The following is a 24,894-nucleotide window of genomic DNA, read 5'->3' as shown; positions in this document are numbered from 1 at the left end:
TAAATCTAAATTTATGTATTTGCCTATGGAAAATGTTGTTGCAGGCTGTAGACTTTAGCTTAAGGACAGAAAATTCCATGTCTGTACTTCTTTTTAACACGCATGCGTACAGAGGTTCACTTTAAACCTTCTGGATTTACATCCATAGCATTGACTCAGAGTGGACATGATTTCAGCTTTGAGAATACAAGTGAATTACAATAGTAACCAACATATTGGAAAACATTATTTCAGCTCTAATTCTTTTTAGATTTTTTTCAATCTTAACATGAATTATTGTAGTCTGTAAATAAGATCTAAAGAGCAAATAAAATCTAGGTAAAAGGACAGAGTAAATGAAGGAGAGAAAGCAGTTGTTACAAATCATAACCTTATCTGTTCAGGTGACAGTTTCAATTCTATTTGAGTTCTCTCCAGTTGTCGTTTTTATGTTGGATTAAGTAACTTTTTGTCATCTTATTCCCATAGCAACCCTATCTTTCTTTTTTAATTGATGTAAATCTGTTTGTCTCTTATCTTTCAAAGACTGCACATGCATAATGTGGAGGAGGGGAGTATGGTAAGAACAGAGTCTTTCTGGTATAGAAAATAAAGGAAAGAATATTTTGGATATGTGACAAAACTATTTTTATCCTTTTAAAAAGCTAATTATTTATTATGCTTTTTTTTTCCCTCTGTTTAGCATAGCTCTTCATGAGAATAAAAACTTCACTCTGCTTTGGTAGGTTGTCTGGGCAAAACCCTTTCAAAAGGTTTGAGGGCTAGCCTATGCCCCCGGCCAAAATCAAAATCAAATCCTCCTGAACTGGAGAGGATCTCTGAATCTTCTGTATCATAGGGACAAGGCCCAAAGTCAGAATGCAAAATCAGTTTATACAAAATGCTTCACATCGTGTGTTAGTTGTATCTGCTTTCATTTTTAAGGTATTGAGTGAGGTTGAAACAAGGAGCTGTTGCTTCATCTGTGTAAATCTGTCTCCTGTTGAATATTTCACTCAAGTGGACTTGCTTAATAGAAGCTTCTGAACTGGAGTGCAATGGGAGATGGTGTTAAATAAATTGATCTGAATCAAAGTTTTTATTTCGTAGCTATAACGGAGATACTTCACTGCTTATTACCTTAACTTTGAAGGCCATAGCTTGCAATGAAGCAGAGAAGCAATCCAGTTACTGTAGTGTTAGTACTGACACTAAGAAACAGTGATCTTGGGAAACTGGATTTTTGTGTCCTTCCTGTTCACTCACCTGCTTTTGTTTGTCTGCCACGTTTTGTTCATTCTCACCAGAATCCTGGTGAGAGCAGCTTCGCTATTGGACAGATTGTTGCATGTGTTCAAAGCTTGTTAGCAGTAGGTGAGGAATGGACTACTGTTTATGTAATGTAATTTGTTAGCTCACTCATGTTTCACACTTGTTCACTTATCTCTAACTGCCAAAATCTTGGCAATAATTATTTTCAGATTAAATGTTAATTAGATATACTCTGGAATTATTGTTTGTATATATATCACATTAAGGGCCTGATCTAAAGCCTGTTGAACTTGATAGGTATGTTTGATACGAGTTTAATCCTTTGATCCTTCAACTGAGGTTTTACAACTTACAAAATCAAACATTAAAAATGTATCGGTCAACAGAAACCCATGTGTGTGCTCTCTGTGGCACACTTTCACCCTTCATGACTAACCAAACAGTAGTAGACTGGAGCATCTGCAAGCTGAAATAAAAACTAAAATAAACTTAATGTTTTGAATGCACTTTACAGCAAAAAAACTTCATCTGCAAAGGGTTGGTTTAAAAAAATGGCATATAACAACTGCAGCTTACTAACACTAAATGAATATATAAGTATATAGTAAGTTTTAACCTTAGTTAGCCCATGACCCTGACATAAAACTTCAGATTTAGAAGGGACTGAGAATCTCTGCTGTAAATGCTGTTTAAAAACAAAACAAAACAAAAAAACCCAACTTGTATGCCTTTTTACTTTTATATATAGCTGTTTAGTGCTCTGATTTACTGCCAGACTATCTAGTTTGTTTCTTGATGTTTGTTATGAGTATAGCTACTTGCTAAACAAAGTAGATATTTAAAGTAATGGAACCTGGAGTACTGTTCCTGTTGCACTGAATTGCTTTTTTATTTTGTATTGATAATACATTTATAGAAGTGTTTCTAATAGAATACGGTAGTGAACGGTAACAGCACAGACTATGAATTGTATGTAGTGTAATTTAACTTATGAGAAGATATACACTACCTGTTTTTTATTTTCTTCTGTTATTACCTCTCTCAGCCCTGTGCAGTGCGAGATCTTCATTCTTTTTTATGAAACTATTTTTTCAGCCGTTGGCTTTTTTATTAAATTGTAGTTAACAATATACTTTGGAGGATTATGCCACCTTACATGGAAAAAATTGGCTTACACTGGAGCTCAATCTTCACATAGTGCATCTGTCACTTGAAATATCTGTTTAGATACCAACAAAGAGTTGAGGTCCCACTGTGTTTGGGGGGGTTTTCTCCTTATGTACATGTTTCAACCTATTAAACTCGCTTCAGTAGTACTGAGATTTTATTTGTTTTCTAAAAACAGAATAGCAGAAGAACAGATCCCTATTTCTGGGTAGCTTCCCCCCCCCCCCCCCCCCCCCATTATTCCATTATTGTAGAATGGTTTGATGTTGAATTTATTAACCTATGCAGTTGTTTGCTCAGGTGTAATCCCTTGTTCAGCCACACTTATTCATCCATTGAAGGATGTGCACGTTGGTACATGATGGCATATTAAAGGCTTACCATAGCCTGCCGCAGCTGTCATCTCTTTGACCCTTCAGTAAACTAAGTCTTCCACATAATTTTGCTTTCATTCAAGTGTAATGCCATTACAGCAGCGGCAGACAGAATGCAATTCTCTGTAGATCTTGTCTCATTCCTTTCTGTTCCAAGGAGATTAATGTGCTCAAATCATCCATGTATTTTCTTTTTTCATTCTCTGATGCTGCCAGAAGAGCAAAGAAGAAAAAGTGCACTGAATAATGCATTAGCACTAGCTCTGGGGGGGATGGAGTAAACTGGAAAGAGTGAACTCACCAATTGGGCAGAAGTCCTCTTTTTCCCTGCACTCATGCTTGCCCATTCTCTGCTGTGTCCATACCCTTCCTATTCATTATCAGCAAAGAGCTCTGCATCTCTTCCCTTTGTCCGCAGTTAGTGTGACCTGTGCTGTGTATTTAGCGGCACTCTGTCTTTGGTGGAGGGACAATTTGAGGTGTGTGGGGGTTTTTTTTAAGTCTTATTTTGTTGAGATTCCAATGATGGCAACACCAAGGCAGCATCCAACATCATCCCAACAAACTTTATCTTTTCCTTCAAAGGGGAATTGGTATTATCATTTAAAATAATGTTTTACAAGAACTGGAGTCAAGGATAATATTATGAAAGTTATACTTACTACTTGAATTTCAAATGCCTTTTTTTGTTGTTTTTTTTTTTTCTACTGGTGTTATTTTTATTTAACTTTACTCAAATGCTAAATAGATTTTTTCTTTTTTTCCTAATAGCATTTGCCATGGAAATAAGCAAGTCAATCTCTACACAAAAATGTCTAAATCATGTTTAAATTTTAATGTTGTATTTGCCCATAGAAGTGCCTTCCTGTATATACATTTACAAAGAGATACCATTAAAACAAACAAGCAAAATAAAACCCTCAGAACTTTATATGGGTATTTGCTTTCTAATAGCACTCTGTAAGCAGTGTGGATAACCTTTTTATCACCTCCTTTATGCCAAAGCTTGGAACAACCTTCTGCAGTGTGTTTTCTAAGCCATTTCTTCTTTCCTGCATTCTTACGCAACTATTCCAAAGGAAAAACTTCTTATACTGCTTCTTGCTGGCTTTACTGCTGTACTGGGATCTTGTAGAGCTGATGGAGAAATCAAAAGAATGGAGAGAATGAGAGAGTTTATAGATGATGGGCTACAGCCAGTGTCTGGGCTATCTATTCTAAATCCATGCATGTAAGAAGGCAGCTGTCATGTTGTCTACTACAGTTACTCTTTATGAACTTACATTGTTTGTGACTTCTGGTGATTTGTGTTTTTCCTAGTGCTTATATATTGATTCCTCTTACTGTATGTTCTAATATTTTATCCAGTAATGAAGTTGATCAGATAAGTCGGTAATCTGTTGGGTTTCTTCTTTTAGAGACTGGTTTTACAATGTCACTGCTGCTCATCTTTGCTGTTGAGGGGTTTTTTTCCTTAACTTGTTCATGATTTGCCAGTTGCCTTGTGGGCTTCCTTGCTCCCTCCCTAAGTACCTAAGATGCGTATGGTCTGGTGCTTTTGATTATTAATATCTAATTGTAACAATTTGTCTTCTGCACTCCCTTATTGATTGTTCACGCTCCCTTGCATAATCATCAGTTACATAAAAGCCGAGAAAAATTTCTTCTCGTTATCCTTAAAAATTGGAAGAAAGAATTCAGTTATTTTAAACCTGCTCTTTTCTTAAGTATCTTTCTCTATTTTTTTTTTTTTTTTTTGTTTTCTGGAATATGCTTCCTTTTGATTAGCAAAACTAGTATTTTCCTTCTTAGTTTTATTATTTCATAGCTTGACCCCTTAATAGCATGTGCTGCTGCTTTATTTACTTTTAAATGGAAGTGAACAAAAGAATTATACATGAATTTAAAAGAGTAACTATAGCCTCTCTAACTAGTTCTACCTTATCCTTCCTGTATTTTTATTGCTTCTAGTTTTCTTTTTATTTGATGATTCACTGGAATTACTTTCTTGTTTCTTTTAGAAACCTTTGTCTCAGAGTAAATCTTTTTTTATTGATTAAACTTGTCTGCAGGATTCCAGGTCTGAGGCCTGTGTCTAAACTGGGGAACCTAAGCATACTGCCAGAATCCCAGTGTATACTGACTCTGGGGTGAGGGTAAAACACAACTGAGTGCCACTTCTTATGCCCCAGCCTCTGTGAGAAGGAGATCTAGAGGCTGTAAAAGAGCCACTATGCATTGGGACTATGTTTCCGGTTAAAAGCAAGACACTTGAGCGCACTGTGGTACTTGTCTGCAATGCAGCCTGGACTACTTAGATTTGTTACTATATACGATGTCGAAGTAAATCAAGTCAGAATGAATTCTTATCACAAATCATTGCATTGTGTAATGAATTTAATTTATTCCAGGTCATGCTTGCAAGGTTCTCCTGTTCTTCCTCCACAGACAATGGAGTACCAGATAGCAATTCATTTTGAGCAAGACCAAATCCAATTTTATCTTCTGTCTATTTACCTCTATGTTTAATTGCATAACAATCATTGTTCATGCTTTTGTAAATCAAAACACAAGATTTATTATCCACATGGAGATTAAACTGCTTGATTTTTTTTTTTTTTTTAAATGTATCTGCATTATATCTGGGTCAGAACAATGCTTAATATTGAGAGGGGTTTAGTAACCAAGCTGAAGCGCTGGCACATGTATTAAAAAGGCCAAGAATGATTCTGACTTCATGGAGGATATGAGGGGCAGAAGTAGATGTGCAACAGAGCAAATGAAACCTTGGCTTCATTGCAGGCAAGAGACTTTTTCTTTTTTTTTTTTTTTTTTTTTAAATTCAGTTCCAGTCAGGCTGATTTAGTTTAGTGTGTGTTTCTGTAGCTAGAAGGAACAGTTCTTTGGTAGGATAAAAGGTAATGTTTATGGTACTTCAAATTTCGGAGAATAAGCTGTGATACTAGGTCACTTGTATCTTTCTCAGATAAAAGTTCAGAAGGAACTGTTAGATTATCTGTTTTGATTTCCTGCATACTGCAATCCAGTTTTACTTTGTAACCTTTGTATTAAACTGTTAGCCAGTCTATAGCAAACTTATTGCTGCTTTTCAGATGTCCAGCTTTGTTTGGAAGACTTGGTATGATTCAAATATTTCCCTTAATATCTTGCTGCAGTGGTAACCTGCAAGACTAGCACTGACAGCTGCTGCAGGGTCTGTGCTAGTCTTGCAGGTTACTATTTTGTTTACTGTAGTGGTATGTATCAGCGGTGTTCTAAATGATTTCTTTTACCGACTGCTGCAAATCTGTTGGTGGGAGGATGCAAGTGGAAGATAAATTTACAGTGAAAACATATTTTAGCTGAGATAAGTAGAGCTGTTGCAGAGTGTGTAAATAAGTCTTGCTGTGTGTGTTAGAGCAACTGCAAGGATCTCTGTTCATCAAGTTTTCTTAAATGGCCTACCAGGAATATACAGCCAGTTCTCTGCAAAAAAATGCAGCATATTCAGTCCCCGCTGCAGCATGCCTTGGGTACAAAATAATCTGACATCTTCCACTAAAAATTCAGACTGTCAAAAACTAATTAAATATATTTAACAGTGCTTGAGAAGGAGAGGTTTCTAGATGAGACAAGGAACTGACTGCTCTAACAGCAGGAAACCCTGGTACAAATTACTTGCTCCCCATACTAGGCAGCTCTGAAATAAGACCAGGTGGTTTGAGCTGTTTTGGTAGAATTGGCTCTTAGTCCATTTAGGAAACACCTCTATCAAATTTCTGTTCCCTTAACCTTTTTGTAGAAACAAAGTTCACATTATTATAGTGTTTCTTTCCCCCTGCATCTTAGGTTTAGACAGGACAATCCTGTCTAGGTCTTCACCTACAGGTGAAAGATCACTATTGAAATATGCCTGAAGTCTTCATAGCTCCCCATACTTGCAGTTTGTTGATACTTCTCGATACCACTCACCTAATGGAGTCTAGCATTGGAATTGAGAGTGTAAGCCAGTCTTCCTTGTGTTGGGAGCCTGACAGCATAAATGATGAAATTCCTCTCGATGAAAAAGAAAGGGGGGGGGGCGGGGATTATAATGTTGTTGTAATTAAGTGGTAAGGGATTGACAGGATGAGTCCTTTGAGATTAGAGATAAAGGGTTTTTAAGAAGAGCTGAGGAACATGCTGGGCCTGAGACTTGGTAGGAGTTCATGAGGTTGGAATTGACTGGAAAGCAAGGCTTGAGCTGGAAGCCACTAGGTAGAGATGAGAGAGGACAGCACTGAGGTGATATTAGGAATGACAGAAATGCGGCCAGAAACTGAATCTGGAACTGAAGAGCACTGACCACATGAGGAAAAACTATGGCATTGGGACCTGGACCTGGAGCTAGTTACCACTGAGGAAAAAACTGGTGTTGGGACCTGGAGCTCCCTGGAACAGGGCATTTCAGTCCTGGTAGCTGCTTGTTTGGACCTGTCTTTTGCAATCTCTGCTGCTTCTACAGGAGAAGCAAATGTTCCTCGGTGCTTTTCCCAACAACATGCCCCTGATCAAGAGGAGTCAACACACATTCCCATCCAATTCAGGAATGAAACTCTAGGTGCTGAGATTTTACCATTCTTTTCTTTCTTGGCCAATGTTTGTGATCTTAGGCAACCTTAATTCTGGCACTTCCTTACTCCAAGTAATTGAGCTTTCAACCTCAACATGTTGTTTTAATTTAATTAGGGACTACAGAGTAATATGTTTGTGCAAGTATACTAAATTAAGACCCTTTTTTAGCTTTTGATTAAATGTGTGGAGTATGTGATGTGTGTTTTTGTTTGGTTTTGTTTTTTTGTTGTGTTTTTTTAAGGACTGGTTGTGCACAAGATGGAGATGTGGCTTCATTGGATGATATTCATCATTTTATTTTATCTTCAGTGTTCAAGATCATTCTATGTCATATAGACTGCACAATGTTGTACTTCCTAGTGATCAAGTTACTGTTTCATTTTTGCATTTTTATGTGAAGTTGGTGATTTTTTTTTTTTATCACTATAAACTTACCTGAACTGTTAATATCACAATAATGAGTAAAATGATGTCTTCCCCCTGCCTTATCTGTGGTAGGAAGTACCAATCATACTTGTCAGTTAGCTGCTAATGACATCATGGCAAGAAATGTACTTCACCGAATCCCTTTCCCCTGAAATCTCTAAGGAAAGTGACTACAGACCATCTGCTTTAGCCACTTTTGGCTACTGTAAAGCAAATGAACAAATTATATTCTGATTTGTTTTGTGCTACTGAACATCCATTAAGGTACAGCTTTAGTGTTGCTGTATGGTGCCCTGATAGAAATAGATTACTTTTCTTATCTGTCCTGTCTTTCTGAGCCTGTTAATGCAGTCTAATCCTAGCTAGTAACCAAAGAGATCTATAGTCGCAGTGTTTGCAGCAATTTTCCAGAATCTGTCTTATGCTGTTAGAATATCTTTGTGCTCAGCTAGATATTGCAGCAATCGTAGTGGAGCACCTAAGGAAGACTGTATTATACCCCTACTTGAGAAGTAATAGATTTGGGCAGTGTAGCAGCAATTAATCAGTACCATATGCTATTTTCAGGGCATTAAGTCTGAGTTATTTTATTTGTCAGATGTGAAAATTCACTTATCTCTTTCTAAACATAGTGGTTAATAAAATAACTGTCCCTTCTTCATACTAACCAGGCAAATATGATATCATGAAAATGTATAAATGTTACTATTGGAGTGACTGGTAGCAAAATAGAGGCAGAAGTAAAATGCAAAGTTTTAATTTCTTTGAATTCATCTGTAAATGTTCATCTATTTCACCCTTAAAGGGTAACATTCTGTGTTTGTAGTCTGTCATCTCTATGGCTTCAAGTAGATTACTGAAATCATTTATATAGAAATAGTCATCTTCTATAAGTTTATTAATCTAATGATTTGAATCATTTTGAGTCGAACAATTTGATACCCGATGGTTCCAGGTATTTTTGGTTGAGAAATAGCATATTAGAGAATATTAAAAAAACTCTGTATTAAGAAAAAGTATTGGATTTAAGTGTGTTAAGTCTTTTTAGCTGAGTTATTAAGTGTACCTCTATGGAGAAGGCTTTTTTGTAATGTTTAAGCAGTTGTATAATTGCATGGTGAGATGAAAGATGCTAGATCTTCTTCCATGGATGGATAACACTGCGAGTAGTTCAAAATGAATGGTCATGGACATGTGCACACAGTTCAGGATCCCCAATTACTCAGTCATGCAAGTTAAAAATTTTACTTTCCCTGAAGACTTGTCTCAGTAAAACTCAGGCTTATGGTTGACTTATCAGAAACAATTCATATCTAAGGAAAATAGAATAGAAAAAAAATCATGGAAGAGTATTATGAGCTATTTACAGAGTAAGGTAGAGGAAAAAATGAACACTGTTATTTGTTGAGAAGTCTTAACTGCAGATCTTTTATCATAATTTTTATTCAGAATGTATTTTTGCCTCTTAGGTAGCTAGAAATGGTTATGAGGACATAGAAATCAATTTAAAGATATGTGCCCAATTCCCTGAGTTGGTGCTCAGATAAAATTTTGGTTAATATTACTTACCCTGAAATGACCTTTCCCTGTTTCGCATAAATTCAGCTGGTTGAGTATTCTGTTTTAACATAGCCTGGAAGGAAGGCATCGTCTAGTCCCACTGTCATGACAGTTAGAGCTTGCTTTTGGGAGCCTGACGGACATGTCTGTGTTCCCTTTGGCAGAAACTGATGCTTCAGTAAAGTTCTTGCACTGGGCTATGAGCTAGCAACAAAAGAAGTGTTCAGTTGTTTGAGTTTTTCCTGTTGGGCAATTTTCTGTGCCCTTCAGAAAATGTTAGATAGGATGGAAAGTTGACTTATTAGTCAGATCTGTAGCTGGACCACACTGATTTCGGAAATAAACCACTCCATGTTTTTATCAAGGAGGTGTCCAGATCTGACAGTTGAATAAAGGGCTCTTCAGGAACAATGAAAACCCAGTAACCATGCATTAACTTTTCAGGATTCGCAGTAAATCAAGTTAAAAATGGAGAACAGTAGTTGGTGATAGAGATGAAATCTAAGAGGTTTTGGAAAAGAAATTTGTACAGATGGTTTTGCCATTGTAGTTCATATGTGAAGGTTTGTTCTCTTTTTCTAGGCTAAAGACTCTAAATATAGGATTGTAGTTTACTGATGGGAGATATCTTGTTTCATTGCAAATGCCGGCCAGCTGAGAAAGCTGGTGTTGGAGAGAAAGAAACAGATAAAACTACTTAAGAATTTAAATTGCAGCAAGAAACGTAGTCTTAAAGTTGAAGAGCTGTTGAGACTTTTACCTTTGGAAAGTCTAATTCTCAAAGAAGCATTCTACACAGATTATTAAAGCTAGAGCTTCACTCTGTAACAGTTCCATAAAGATAATATGGTTATTTCCTCCAGCAGATTCATTTTTAATTAGCTGTGTTGGAGCTAACTATTGTAAATGGCATTCAAGGTATATTCCTTATTACTCTTGTAGCACTACACTTACTTGTGCAGTTCCCAAAATTTTTTTAACCCAGGTATAACAAATACTTTGAGATGAAAATTATAAATATTTTCAAGGTGTTGGAACATAAGACTTCTATGCTGACTAACGATTTACTATATTTTTTACATGTGCAGCCACAGCTGTAGTAAGACATCTGTTAATAGGACATTTTGTCATCTGCTGTATCTGTTATTTGTCATCTTTACATCTGTTATAGTCTGCATGGCTCTAATCAAACCAGTGTGGCTCTTTGCCAGGTCGCTCCATACCAAGTAAGGTGGTGAAAATGATGGATCTTGGTTACCCATATCCTGGCAATCTTTTCTGGTGACAACCCAACTGTATTCTGTGGCATCTATGGGAGAATATGTCTGTTTCTCTGCTCAGCTTTCTAAAGATGGCAACTTTCCTTGAAGTCGGTAGCAAAAAGACCTTCTGTTGTCAACGTGTTCTCAGTTTTTCAAAAGTGTATTGTTCTAGGGAGTCTTTCTGAGGAATTCCTTCTCAGAAGCTATCATTTATAAAAACCTTCAGGTAATTAGACCCAGATCTTGCAAAGCATTTAGCCATCTGTTTAACTGTTAAAATGTGAATAGCCCAGTGTTCTTCCAGCACTAAACTTGCTTTTTAATCGCAAGCTGTTAGAGTGATAGAGGTTCTTAATAGAATACTGTCAGGATATTCTTACAGTTTGTTTTAAGAAAGCTTTAGGGGGATGAGAACTGCGATGCATCTGAACTCAGCTGTAGGATTACTTGCTTGAGCAAACATTGTTCCCTTCTGAGATGTTTCTTAAATTACAGCACTGAACAAAACAATTCAAGTATTTGCCTTGAGTGAAGGGTAACTCCCAGATAATATGAACTTCAAGAAGACATTTTTGGAAACATTAATTGGAGCATGTTTTTTCCTTCAAAATGTGTTTTTCATGCAATATTCCTTTTCTCCTCTTTTGTATTTTTTCCAGTGTTTTCTATTTCTGTCTCTTTTAAAAAAACATTTGCTGCTCATCAGATATTTGACTTGATCATCTTTTATGCTGTTAATGTTTGACTACTACTTCTTGCTTTGCTATCTCTGATCTCTTCCCTTCCTTCTGTTCCACACAGTCTGTGAAGGCATCTAATATCCTCTTTCTCTCCCTCTCCCTTCTCACTTAAGTATCTTCTGTACCTTTTTGTATGGTGGCATTCCATCTCCACAGCATTCATCTGTGCCAATTTCCAGCTTTTCATTTTTGTGTTTGTATAACAGTGTTATAATTTTTAAATGATTGTCATTTAATTGATGTGATCATGTTGGGGGGGGTGGGGGTTGCTGCATGTTCCTACTGGTTCTAATCCCTTCCTGACTCATTCATTAAACATTCTTGTTTTCATGCAGCAGAGCCAAGTTACAGGTACTCTTCCCTCACCCATGCTGTGTAAGGCTGCTGCATTTTTATAAGCAGTAGTTCTGTTGATATGAGATACTGGTTCAAATGGACTTTGAATGAGATCGCTGCATGAACAGAGAAGTGAGCAATGTTTTAAACAGGAAACAGAAGGTGGTTTTCCTAGCAGTGCTTCTGTTTGATGCAAATAAAGGTTCCTGGAGGTGGGAGGTAGATACTTTCCTGCTTGCCCTATCCTGGACCTTATAAGGCATGAAGATGGACAGGATATCAGTATATTTAGGACGTGGGGGCTGTGTTAACTGGCATATATCAGAGCTGGCTCTCAACCTGGAAGAGGTACTCTGAAACTGTCATTACTCCTGTGCTATGGAAGTACACTAATAGTAGAAGAGCCACTCCCCTCTTACTAAAATGTAGTTTTGAAAATATTTATGCTAGTATATATAACCTGTTGTACTGTTACTGTCATATAGATGAATGTTGTAGTACGTAAGTTCAGCAGTGTGTCACAGCATTATGAGACTTTGTAGAGGTTGCTGTGAAGTTATATTGTTTCCTGTAATACCAGCCTGAAAAAAATGGAATTATAGAGATAGTCCTACAATAGCCAGTGAATCTCTTCTCTTGTGACAAATCACCTAGTTCTCATGTTTTGAGTAATGTTCAGTTTTGCATTCATCATTTCTCTTCTCTCCTTTCCACCTCAAACGCTATTTGATATTTACCGAGATAATTTTAATCCTCCTTCCTCCATCCCCTTCTTTCAGACTTGATCCAAAACCTAGTGAAGTCAGTGGAAAGGCTTACTTTCTCTATATGCAGTTTATTATGTCTTTTTTTTAATTGCTGTGTGTCCACAGGCACTGTATTCTAGTAGACAGGCAAAGTATGCTAAATATTCTATTGAGCTGATAAAAGTGTTAAGCTTAATTACGCCAAGTATACATTCAGTTTCCAGCATTTGACTGAAGTAATGAATAATGGATGTTCATGAAAGTGTCTCTCTATAGCCAGGTTTTGGACATAAGAGTTGTAGTAATGAAGTTTGCATATGCATGTAAGCCATTTTGGTGATGGGAAAGTTTAAAACAAACAAATAAGCAAAAATCCCAGGGATTTGTCTGTCTCCCTCTTCTCCAGAAGTTGTCATCATCAACACAGCTATTACAATATACTCAGGCTGTTGTTCTCTTATTTTTCTTAAGAGAGCTGAGAAATTGGTATTTCATTTCTTTTTTAATAATGCAACTTTGTCTAGTACTTAATTAGGTGCTAACATCAAACAGAGTCCCTACTTTAGAATTACATGTTCAAGAAAACAGTTAAGATTTGGTTGTCTGGCTAACTTAGGTACTTGAGCATCTTAGCTGTAATTTTTTCAAGTTTACACACTAAGTGTATATAATAAATTCTGCTGTTTTGAGGGAGTCTATTGAAGTAATGGAATAAATATTTGTGGTTGTTAAGGGATACTTGTGCTACAAGGGACACAAATGTAATTTTACCCTCTTAGCACTACTTAGGAGAAGGACTTTTGCTAGTTTGGTTAAAAAAGCAATAAAATACAAAAGGTAGGAGTACTGTCAAGGCTGCCAGTAAGACTTCGATCTCTATTGTTTTAGTGAGTTGATTTGGAGAACATTATTAAGAATGTACATGGAGTAATGTACATGAGGAAAACTTGTTCTGTGAAATTTGTCAATGTCTTTTTAAAAAAAAATTTTTTTTTTTCCTGTATTTGTAGAACACGCACCCTTGTTCTCCAGTTAACAAAGCATGGTAGAATTGTTAACAAACACATGCTGATGATAAATACCGTCATGTACTTAGATGCTTGGGTTCCCCTGGACTCAGAGTCAGACTTCTAAATCCTAGCCTTCACCAAGGAGTGCCTGTAGGCCCTGTACATTACTTAGAGAAGAAAATTGGTATAATTTCCAGCAGCCTTTACTAATCTTATGAAGAACTAAATATGTGACTGGGGTGAAGCTTTAGCAAGGCGGGTTTCTTGTAACAATATGATGTAACTCGGTGCCACGCGTTAGGAGGTTGAAGTGAGGCATGTGTCTGAAGTCTCTTTTTCTGTCCTGTTCTTGTCTGTATTCTTTGTTTCCAAGTATGTTTTATCATATTAACATTTCAGCAGGATAAGAGCCTCTTATTTCAGAGTAACAGATCAATCTGAAAAAGTAAACAATCTTTTCCATTATTTGCTCACCTTTTACAATATTTTATTCAACCTCTCAGTTTTCTGGGAACTTAATGTTCCTTACCAATGATTTCATTTAATAGCCAGTTTTGTTAGAAGATTCACCACTGCTCCCTAGTATCATTGCTTTTAGGATACTTTTATAAAAAGAAGCAAAAGAAAACAAAAAATCTCTCTTGCTTTTCTACAGAACGGGACTTTCTTTGACCTTTTAATGCTCTAAATATGCTACAGAAACCCCTGAAAATAAGATCAGAATATTGTATATGAGCAGGGGATATTTTCTAAGGTCAGAGGCTTGGACTTCATTAGACAATACTTTCTAATAGAGTTTTAGTAATAATTTACATGGTGATTCTTTGATCATTTTCCAAGTGGTATCAGATAATGCATAAAGAGAATATAAAGATATATAAATGAATTAAGTGGTATTTCTGCAGCTGTGTGATTAGTCTAGTACTTAAACTGTTCTGCAAGGTAAAATGGAGAGCTTCCTGCTAATTAATGAAAAACTGTTCTTTCACTGTAATGTGGCTCATATTCTTTGTTTCTGATGGATTCTGCTTTGCTTCTCCCCCCCCCAAAAAAAAAAAAAAAAATCCCCTGTGACAATCATCTTTATCTGCAATCAATGGTTAACAACTTCTGCAGTGTAAAATTGCAACAGATCAAACTGTGGAGCTGTGATGGGTCACAGCTGGATACCTCCAGTATAATGAAACCTTGCCTTTCTGCCTGCCTGCCTGTGTTCCACAGGTCATGGCCCTTTCTGAGCTGCTTCCAGCCCAATTCCCTTCTATTAGCACGGTGTGGAGGACAGCACAAAGACTGAGTCTTTTAAAAAAGTATGTTTGCAATAAATGAATATACGTGTTTGGAAAGCAGTGATAAAAATAGGTCATCTTGATTACTGAAATAATACATGTTGCTTAAGATTTGCAACTTGGAGTGGTTGTGGTGTAAGTGGACAAAATTCAGTCCAAGTTCATTTTATATTTTGTATGTAAAACTTCTTGGTAAATAGGCATTTAAAGAAAACAGATTGGATAGCTATTTTCATCGTGATACAAATAGCATGTCTTTTCTGTTCCGAAGTATGACAGGAGAATAGGTCCATTAACCAGGTTAGGAAAAGTCTAAAAGTTGGTAGTGAAACTGATGTGTTAAGTTTTTGTCACTAGAAGCCAATTCTAGTTCCTGCTTCATAACTCAGGATGTGCTTTCTTAGCACTTCTTTTCAGACCTAGTGGGGATAATGGTATCATGAATGCTATTAGCTCTTAATTCATCATTTTGACTCAGTGGTATCCTTAAAACAAAATTGCTTTAGGGATGGCTAATGAATTTATATTGCTATGCAGGGAAGAGAAAGATGTGTAAAAGGCCTGAAACTATTGGCAAGGCAGACTATTTTGATCGCTGGTGAAATCTGTTCAGTTGTGGTTGTTCATGACCTTCAATATGTGTCCAACTGAAGGACCCAAACTTACTGAGTATGAGTGAAAGTATAGGCACCTGGTATCTATTTTAAACAGAAAGTGTTGGAAGGCTGGAAACAGAATCCTTTTTAAGATCCCCCTTGTATGCTTTAAACAGACAGCACTCCTGTGAGAGCAGTTACAAAAACATGTATCTATACAAGCTGATTTCCAATGTGTTTAAGGTTGTCACTACATGGCCAGTACTGATGAAATCAGTCCAGCTGTGAAACAGCTGGCAGAATGAGTCTGTAGCAATATATTGATGCAAGACAGACAGCTTTGTGCATGTATGAGACACTCAAGAGTTCGTAGGTGTTTCCCCTCTTTCTTTTAATTACATAACAAATTTTTTTTACAGGCCAGTAACAAAAAATAATAGAACAGTATCTTATCACTGTGGCAATAAATATATTTTTAATGAAGCATTAAGACTCTCTACTCTTCAGTGTTCTGATGGGAACAGCTGTTGCTTTTTAATATTGAAAATATTTTGGGAAATAGCTACTGTTGGTCAACTCACTATGATTATACTTCATAGTAAAGACAGCCCTATTTTAAAGACTGCTGTGGGTCTTTGAGCATCTGTATGTGAAAATATCTTTTTATAAAGTTATAAACTTTTTTTTAACTTCTACATGGATTTACTTCTTGGTCTCTGGATTTTTTTCTGTTTGGTTTATTAGTTTGTAGTTTGCTTTATTAATGTGTAGTAATACACTTCGTTACTATCAATAACACTCAAAGGATTTCCTGAGACCAGATCTTAGGCAGCTGAAGGAAATGCTATCTATCGTAAGCTCAGTATTTTCAAGTCCAATTTTCATGTCTCAAAGTTCATTTCTGTGTTTTGTTTTATTAAGAATTTACTCATGGGAAAAAATCTTTAAGGTAGAGCCCCAGTGTCAGCTCTTACTGATGATTGTATTCAGCTAATTCAAGGATATAATGAGACCATACTTTCTTGGATCTTGAGTCATCCGTTAGTGCTAAAGTTAGTTTAAAAACTATAGTAAAAATACTACTGTCCGCTTTTAATAAAACTAAAAATGATTGCACAAGGCCTGAAGCCAGACAGAACTCCATTTCAATGTATTGAGATGCAAAGTGCTTGCCTTAGTCGAAGCTTAGAAATATCGCAGGGAATTCTGCCCATAGGGAGGTGGTAGGTTCTTCCCCCCCAGCCCCCGAAAAGAGACATGCATCTCTTTTCTGAATGGCTGTTGTTATCATTAATTTATAGGTGGTCAAGGAAGCTCAGTAGGATCTTGATGCTATTTTCTTCATTTTAGAAGAAACAGTGGCTTAGAGACTTCCTTTTAAGTTATGCTGATAACTCCTTTCTAGTTACTGACATTCTGATAGTATAGACCTAGCATAAGAATAAAATTAGCCGTAGGATCTGTTTAATTATATTCTTGTAAATCAGTTCTCTTTGGTCCTAATTCTGTTATACTTATTTATGTTGAAGAGCCATTTCTTTTGCAAATAATCCACTGAAATCATTGAACTTATTTGCATACTAAATGATTTGATATTTGGAGTTGAGTAGCTTGAAACACCTGTATATTTAGGCTTTTCTGTTTCCTAATATCCAGGTTACCTTTCTTTCAAAAACAGATCTTGAAAACTCCAGAACTAAAATAAGAAGCACAGTGTCAGTTCGAGAGGGGCAGGGAGTTGTGCTGCTTTGTGGAACACCACCTCATTCTGGAGGTAAGAACCACTTTTTTTTCTTTTTTTTTCTCTTAAGCAACAGCGGCTTTTAAAAATGTCTTTTGTGAGCCAGGTACACTGGATGTTTCCATGCTTTGTGTTAAATTCAAGTATTCAAGTATTACCTGCTAAAACCAGCAAATCTATAACCTCTGGTGCTGAGAGTAAGTGCTGCTTATAGGTAGAATATTCTTGCAAAAACTTATCAAAGCTACTTCATGGAGCCAGCCATGAGCACAGATTTTAAACAGATGTGAAATAATTAAGTAAGATTTCTTAGTGCTGTCTATTTCAATTCAATAAAGCAGTCTACTCTATAGTTAGCACCCATTGTGTTTATTGGCAGGCATTGTCCAATTTAAAGGTAAGATGTGAACTCTTCCCAGTGAAGTCTTAAATATATGCCCTTACACATCACATGATACTATCACTCTCATTTGACCCATTCTTTTGAATGAAGTATGTGTGAACCTTTCAGTTAAGTTCTTCAGGTGTAGAGTTTTCAGCAAGTAACAGGGAAGCAACACAGCTGGGTGACTGACTTTTTTTCTTCTAGCAAATGTCCTGTAGTCTAGAAATGCAGTTTCAATCAACTCAAAACTCAACTCAAGTTAACGTACAATACTGGGCTTACAATCCTAAGGAGTGTGGAAATGGAACAGAGCAAACAGTGGTTTAGAAAGCTGCTATTTCACCTAACAGGCAGATTCCAGGTGGTAGATGGAGGATGTAAACAGGAGTCCCCAGATATCTGGTGCAGAGAAGGGATGTAATTCCAATGCAGAGGTGGACAACAGCACTACATAGAATTCTGAAGTATGCTGTTCAAACTAGAATGGTGTTTTTGTTTTGTTTTTTGTTTTCTTTTTTGACTGTTAAAGTATGATTCTAACCAGAGCTAATTGAATTTAAGGGAAAATATCTCTTTGTCGCTGTGGAAATATGGAAGATAAGCTCATCAGAGAGAGCAAGAATGGAACGCCCTTTCTGAACTAAATACAGAAAGGAAAGAAAATAAAAGCAAAGGAAGCTAAAGAGAGAAAGGGGGAGAGAAGTACTTAAAAGGACTGACTTTTATCTTGAAATGTCTGTCTAGGTCCTTGCAATTTCTGTGCACTTAGTGTGTCTGAGTTTTATGGTATTTCCACTAATTGAGTATCTTCTGCAGTTAAATTCTGCCCAATTTCACAATTGTTTAGCCTCAATGAATCTAGTTTTCTGTATGACCAGACAATTGTAAGAAATTAGATTTTTGTCTTTAATTGTGCTAGTGTGTGCCTGTTTCTTGAAGTTAAGACATTTGATAGTATAGTATAGTGATGCTGGTATAATTAAAAAACTGCTGTCTTGCGAGGGACCAGACACCTGGATGTATGGATCCTTTGTGGACCCAAAGTTGTGAGTACATCTCATCACTCATTTTGTATTCTGAATCTTTAGCTAATTAGCATTGAGCCTCAAATAATACTTGAAAGTAACTGATTCTATTTACTTTGTTTATTGATATGCAGTCCCATTTTTTTGAAGGGCTGTGAGATTAATCATTAGTTTTGATTGCAAAGACAAAGTAATACAAGCTAAACATTGCGAATGCAATAATTTGGGTATTGTGGCAGAGTCCAAGTACTCACGGGTCTAAAGTGGCAACTTTACAACTGTCTGAAACCTGCAGATTTTTTCTCTCTACTAACTGACATATATGCTTTAATCGTCTTTAAGTTCCTTAGAACAGCTTTCTCTTTTTGGCTGCTGAGAAAATGGGTTATTGTCCCAGCTCTCTGTAATAACAGAATGATTAAATTCCATTTCTATGTACAGTCCAAAGTCTGAATTATATAAGCCAATTTGATTCCCGCATCCTATGCATGTCTCAAAACTGACTACAATCCTGCACTATATCTGAAATGTGAAAATTTGAGGTGTTAAACAGGAGGCGATACAAAACATGCTCATATTCCTAAGAACCGTGGTTCGGATCACCACGTGGAAAAGGTGAATTTCTTTCACAGTCAGCAGATGGGATATGGTAGATACCCCCACACTAATTGTTATTCATGCAAAAAAAAGAGCTGGAGGGTCTATGAATTACCAAATGGAATGGAGAATTGTTACCAAAATTATTTAGAATTTTTAGATTTGTTTGAGAATTGGAGGATTAACCATTAAAGTTTTCAAGAGATATAGAGCAAAGTCGGAATGTCCATCCTCTTCTTTCTCTCTCCAGTAAAATAAGTCTATATCACAGTGATGTCAAGCATGTATTGTCTTTAGATCTGGCACATTGGTAACACGATGATAAGATACTGATTAGACCATTCAACAGAGCTGCTAAGAGAGCAAGAGAAGTAATCTATTAGGCATGACTGAAAGAGAAAAGTGGTGTGATAACCAATAGCAATAAACTGTTCTCTGTATCTAGCAAGAATAGAACAGAAGTAACTGGGCTTCCATTGCAGCAAGGGAGGCCTGGCAACTGAAGTTAGATACTAGAACCAGAGTGGCTAAAATTATTCAGCAGTGGAAGTGATTGCCTGAGGACTTGGCAGACTTAAAAACTGGAATTTTTTAAAGAATGAGTTAGACTATTATCTGTCAGGGATGGTTTAGGACGGCAGACCTGTCTGTAGGGTTCTGAGGGCTGTTCAGCCCTTTCTAGATCTGTGATTTGATTTTGTGGTTCTGTATCTGTTCTGCTGCATAAACAAACTCTAAACAATGTAACTTTAAGAACTTTCTCAAATACATTGTCTTCTCTTTGCCTTTAGTCACAAAAAAAAGTTTTAGTACTAGGGGTGTAAGATACAAGGAAGAAATAAAGCACATTGCAGGTTTTCTCTTAAAGAGGTAAAGAAAACCAGTGCCTTTGTATGCTGAATTTGGTATCTCTTTCAGCACTAACCACCTGTTTTATAGGTACTTGTGGACACCTTTCAATGAAAGCCTTTTGAGTTTTGCCATTTCTCACAATATAGAAGGTCTTGCTATCTTGATAGAAACTTGCAGTTACCGTTTACATTCCCTCTCAGGAGCTTTCAAGGAGACTTGAGTAAATTGTGATTATTCCAGTTACAATACAAACAGATCTTCATCTCAAAGAAATATCAGTTCAGTTTGGAAAAAAGAAATTGCTTCCCTTTACTTCTACAGTTTTCTTTTTCTTTTTTCTTTCCCCTTTGATTATCTTAGCCACAAATAGTCATGTAAATAGTATGAATATTCCCTTTCAGTGGGGAGTGAATTATTCATGCAGACAAGGGTTCTGCTGTCCTTTAATGTTTGCAGCTTCAGTCTCATGAAGGTATGGACATCTGCTGTTTAAACCATAATGAGACTCCATTTAACTTTGTAAATGTTAGCTTGTATGTTAAGCTCATATATTAGCTTGTTTTCTGTGACTGTTGTTAGTACATGGGGAGGAGGAAGAGGATGCTCTCAGTCAGTACTTCCAGCTGAGGGTTCACAGATCAGTTTTATATTACTGTGGTTAAACATGACCTGTATCACAAGGTATTCTAGTTTTTTGTTGTTGTTTGTTTGTTTTTTTAATAGTTACAGCATTTTCCCATTTTGGCATTCTCTGTTTCAGCAGACTTGAGATTTACTGAATGGGAGATTCGATGAATGCTTTACGTTTTGTGTGAAGATTTCCCCCCTTTTCAAGGAATTCGTGTTTTATCTTGTTTCTGTATGGAATATGAACATAACCAAGAAGAGCTTAAGTAAATGTCAAGAATGTTGTGGAGCCACCAAACTATTTGCTTTCATGCTTACAGTGCTAGGATGAAATCCTGCTTGCCTTATACTCACCATCAGCCTTGTGTGATAAGAATGTTCCTATGGAAATGGTCATTGTGGCGAGGGCATTTCTACATGAAAAAGCAGCAAGGATATTCTCCATCTTACTATCATGTCCTGATAAATGCAGTCCTAATTGATAAATGAGACCATATCTGAAAAATAAGCTATAAGCTAGATTGATCACCATTATTTTAAAGCTGTGGCATGCTGGTTTGAAATGATAAGAGATCACTGAAAATAGATCACAATTTATTGCTTACTGGTTGGTATGACAAATCATCCAGTGAATAATGTCATGTCTGTTGCAAATTAGTATTTAGACTTGCAAATTGTTGAGCATGTCTCTGTGTTGCCATTTGGAGACCTGTAAGTTCCAAAAAGACTGCTTCATGAATAACATAGCATAGAAAATCTCTCATATGCCAGAAATATTTTGCTGCTTTTATTTTTTTCACACTTTTGAATACCAACATGCCATTTTTCAGAGAACTATGATTTTGGTTAATTTAACTCATTTGGCTTTGTAAATGTTTCATACCCTTAAAACAAAGCAAAAGCAAACTGATGGAACTCTAGATTATAGTTTCTTTTCTATTGCCTATCTGTGTGTTTTCAGTTAGGTGCAAAGTAGTCTGATTTTTGCACATCTACTTTTTGCTTTCGCTGCAGATTGTGGATGATATTCATATGGGCATGAACAATAAATCCTACTGGCAATAGGCACGTTATAAGGTTTTCACATAAAAATGCATTGTAAGGAGAATAGTAAGTTCAATACTCTTAAAGCAGTGGTCTTACAAATTGTTCCATAGTGTTCTTGAGCTGTTCTGAATCTGCCAAGGAGAAATGGTGATTTTATTTAAAAATATATTTTGCAATAGTCCTGTTGGTGTCATCATCTGCACAAATTTCAGCTGACAGTTTGAAATCAAATGGTGCCCAAGAGACGCTTATATTTGCCTATACGAGGGACAATGATGCATGTTTCCAGCTGGAATTTACAGTGATTTCTATCTGTCAAAGTATTATTCTCCCTATCGGTAACAAATTAATGTCTACAAAGAGAAATGATTCCGCAGACTAACTCTGTGTTCTTCCATGTGTGCGTGTATATAAAATGCACTTTTTTGATGAGCCTGTGTTCCAGGTTGAAGTAAAGCTGATTAAAATTAGCATATCCTTATTCATGTATTTGTCCAACACATGCAGCTACTATATACTAGATGTTTTTTAAGCTAGCGTGGAGGTGTATACCCAGCCTAAGGAACTTGCATCAAAAGATGTGTGTTTCCAATCTGGGAGAGGGCAAACTAAATGAGCAATATATCACTCCAAATCCCTTACAGAATACTTTTTCTCCATGTTTCATTATGTACATTAATGACAGTGAACACTTTAATGTATTAGCATTATATTTATTTATATTTTATTTCTTAAATGTTTGTTCTTCTAGCACCTTAGTAAGTCTTAGTTTGGGGCACGTATGTGAAGGAGTTTCATGGCCGGGTAAGATAGATAGTCATTAAAGCCTGGGGACATCTACAATAAGTGTTATTAGCTCCTGTAAATTTTGCACTAAATCTTCTTGAATACCCCTAGCAAAATGATTATGGTAATACTGTAGCTTTTTATCATTTTGTTTTTAAAGAGAGGTTCTAGCCTGCAGTCATTAAGAGTGTGTGCGTGTGTGTATGTATATCCATACATATATAAAAATAAATATTTTGGAGGGGTAGGGGGAGGGAGGCGTGTCAGAAACTAGTCTGTGCAATGAGAGATACACCTAATGCCTAGGGAAGAGTTTTGGATAAGATTGGATGTGCTGGCATCAGTACACCTGATATCCACTAAAGACTCACTAGAAGAGTTTGTAGTAGCACATGTAATGTTAGGCAGCTATGAGGGAGTAGAGGAGGCTTTTGAGACTAATACTGCACAAGTTTCATCAACAAAATGTATACAGGCTCTCCAGAAGAACAAAAAAGACTATGGCATGTCCACTTTGTTTGATACTTGCTCTCCTTAGCTGCCTTTGCTGCCTCATTTGGTTTATTTAGGTTCAGGAGTATGGGATAAGAGTCTTGTAATGAGAGGCTGTGCATGAATTCTTTTCTGTTAGGGTATTTGTAGGAAGGAGGGGGAGAAAGAAAGAGGAGAAGATAAGTTAGGAAGGACTAAAGTACAAGAAAAAAAATTCAAGTGAAATATTTTCTTTTAGCTAGTTCTGAGTGTTTCAGATATCCCTTGGGAAAAGGAGAATAAAACTGAAGAAAACTGCATTTGACCTTTTTCCTCTACTAAGATTCCCTATGCTGCTAAATTGCTAGTTTGTGTGTTTTTCATTTCTCCCCCTGCCCCTGACTCTTCTGTACTAAAATATTCCCCCTTTTCCTTGGGAATATGATAACTGGTCAGGAAGAGGCAGGAGGGGAATGGCTACTGTCCTGGCATGTGGTCGTTGCTGATCATTATATGGGTAACAAGAATACAAAAAGTAATTTTCATGTTTTTCCTAGAGGCTTTGCCAAGTACCTTCTAAATGAGTGCAAGACTATGAAATGAAGTTCATCACTACTACCACCTATTAAATGCAAATTTTTTGAACAAATGTACTAAAATGCTTAGGTAGCTTCCATAGTTTATCTCACATGTTTAACATTTGGAAGAAATCAAATGTTTTAGTTGAGCAATAAACCAAACTATTGTCTTTTTAGCCTCAAAATTATTATGGGCAGGAAGCAATTTAAAATACTTCCAACCATTGAAAATGCACAACAGAGTTTAAAAAAAAAAAAAAAAAAAAAAAAAAAAAAAAAAAAAAAACTCTGAGCAATTAAATGTAAAGTTCTAGGGAGGTGATTAAAAGAACAATTCGTCATTTGAAATGGATATGGCTAATGGGTATGTGTTTTAAATATTGCTTCCTAAAGCAGTTTCTTTCTTTTGTGCTTACTCTTAGAGTAAGAACGATTTGATCAGAGCCAGTACATTTTGAATGACATTGTTAGTCTGAAACAATTAGTTTGGAAATGTGATAAAGAGAAACTAATCCATCATCCTTCACAGCTACAGGGTAAATGAAATTGGGTTCTTATTCAGCTTTGGAACCTAAACTAAAAGCATTTTGTTAACTTTTCCATTAGCATCTGGGTTTCCTTCAGAGCAGGAATGAACACTTAACCTGCCAGTTAAGGACTGCTTTTATATTACAAGGTCATGTTCAGTTTGAAACTAACACTAGCTAAGGATCAAATTCCATGTGCATCAGAAGAAGGAAAAAACCAGCAGGCAATAGCAAATTGCTGGGCTGCTTTCCCAATGGTTATGCTGTTTGGGAATGAACTGAACATGAGTTTTTCTGTGGTATTATACAAATAATGCTATCTCTTTTGAAGAGGTCTGTTCCTGAAGGATGAGCTTAGAAATGTTGAATTTTTAGCTGCAATTGTCTGCTTTTCTCTTCATGCTTTTTGGAAGTTTTAGAAAAATTTTGTAGGTTATAGGAAAAACTCCTTTAGTGGAATACTTGCATCACTGTTATGTGCAGTAGCCATGCAAAGTTAACAGATTTCTGCAGTTACTGCTTGGCCACTTTACAGTCGTGGGTAGGCAGGATGGGGTCCAGCAGAAAGAATAAAAATATAAGTAATGCTGCAACTAGACTGACAGATGTGTGGGTGGGTTTTTTTTAACAGCACAGTTAGCTCATTTTAAAATCAGAAGAAGAGTGGACTCTTACTACATGCAATTTTAAAATAAAAATTAGGTGTTAGCTTGAACTAGCATGCTTTTAATTGCAGCTAAAACATTTCAACATTCTTATTAAATGTATAGATTAAAATTGCAAGATATTACATAGGTTTCTCACACTACTCCCATTGTTTTGTGTTATTCCATACACAAGTTGCATGCCTGTTATCCTGCACAGCATGCTGAAAACTGATCTTTTAC

General features: G+C 36.4%; 1 protein-coding gene across 1 annotated transcript in view; it reads left to right on the top strand.

Moving 5' to 3' along the window:
* Positions 1–24,894, top strand: part of LOC112989542 (contactin-3-like) — a 118,530-nt gene that overhangs the window by 43,813 nt on the left and 49,823 nt on the right. The window contains exon 3 of the mRNA XM_064519214.1: positions 17,050–17,145. Coding sequence (XP_064375284.1) covers positions 17,050–17,145 — 96 coding nt within the window. The remainder of the gene's footprint in view (positions 1–17,049; positions 17,146–24,894) is intronic.

Source organism: Dromaius novaehollandiae, chromosome 12 (genome assembly GCF_036370855.1).
Source record: "Dromaius novaehollandiae isolate bDroNov1 chromosome 12, bDroNov1.hap1, whole genome shotgun sequence".
In the NCBI taxonomy this organism is placed as follows: domain Eukaryota; kingdom Metazoa; phylum Chordata; class Aves; order Casuariiformes; family Dromaiidae; genus Dromaius; species Dromaius novaehollandiae.
The sequence above is the reverse complement of the archived record's forward strand: the minus strand, read 5'-3'. Positions and strand labels throughout refer to the sequence as shown.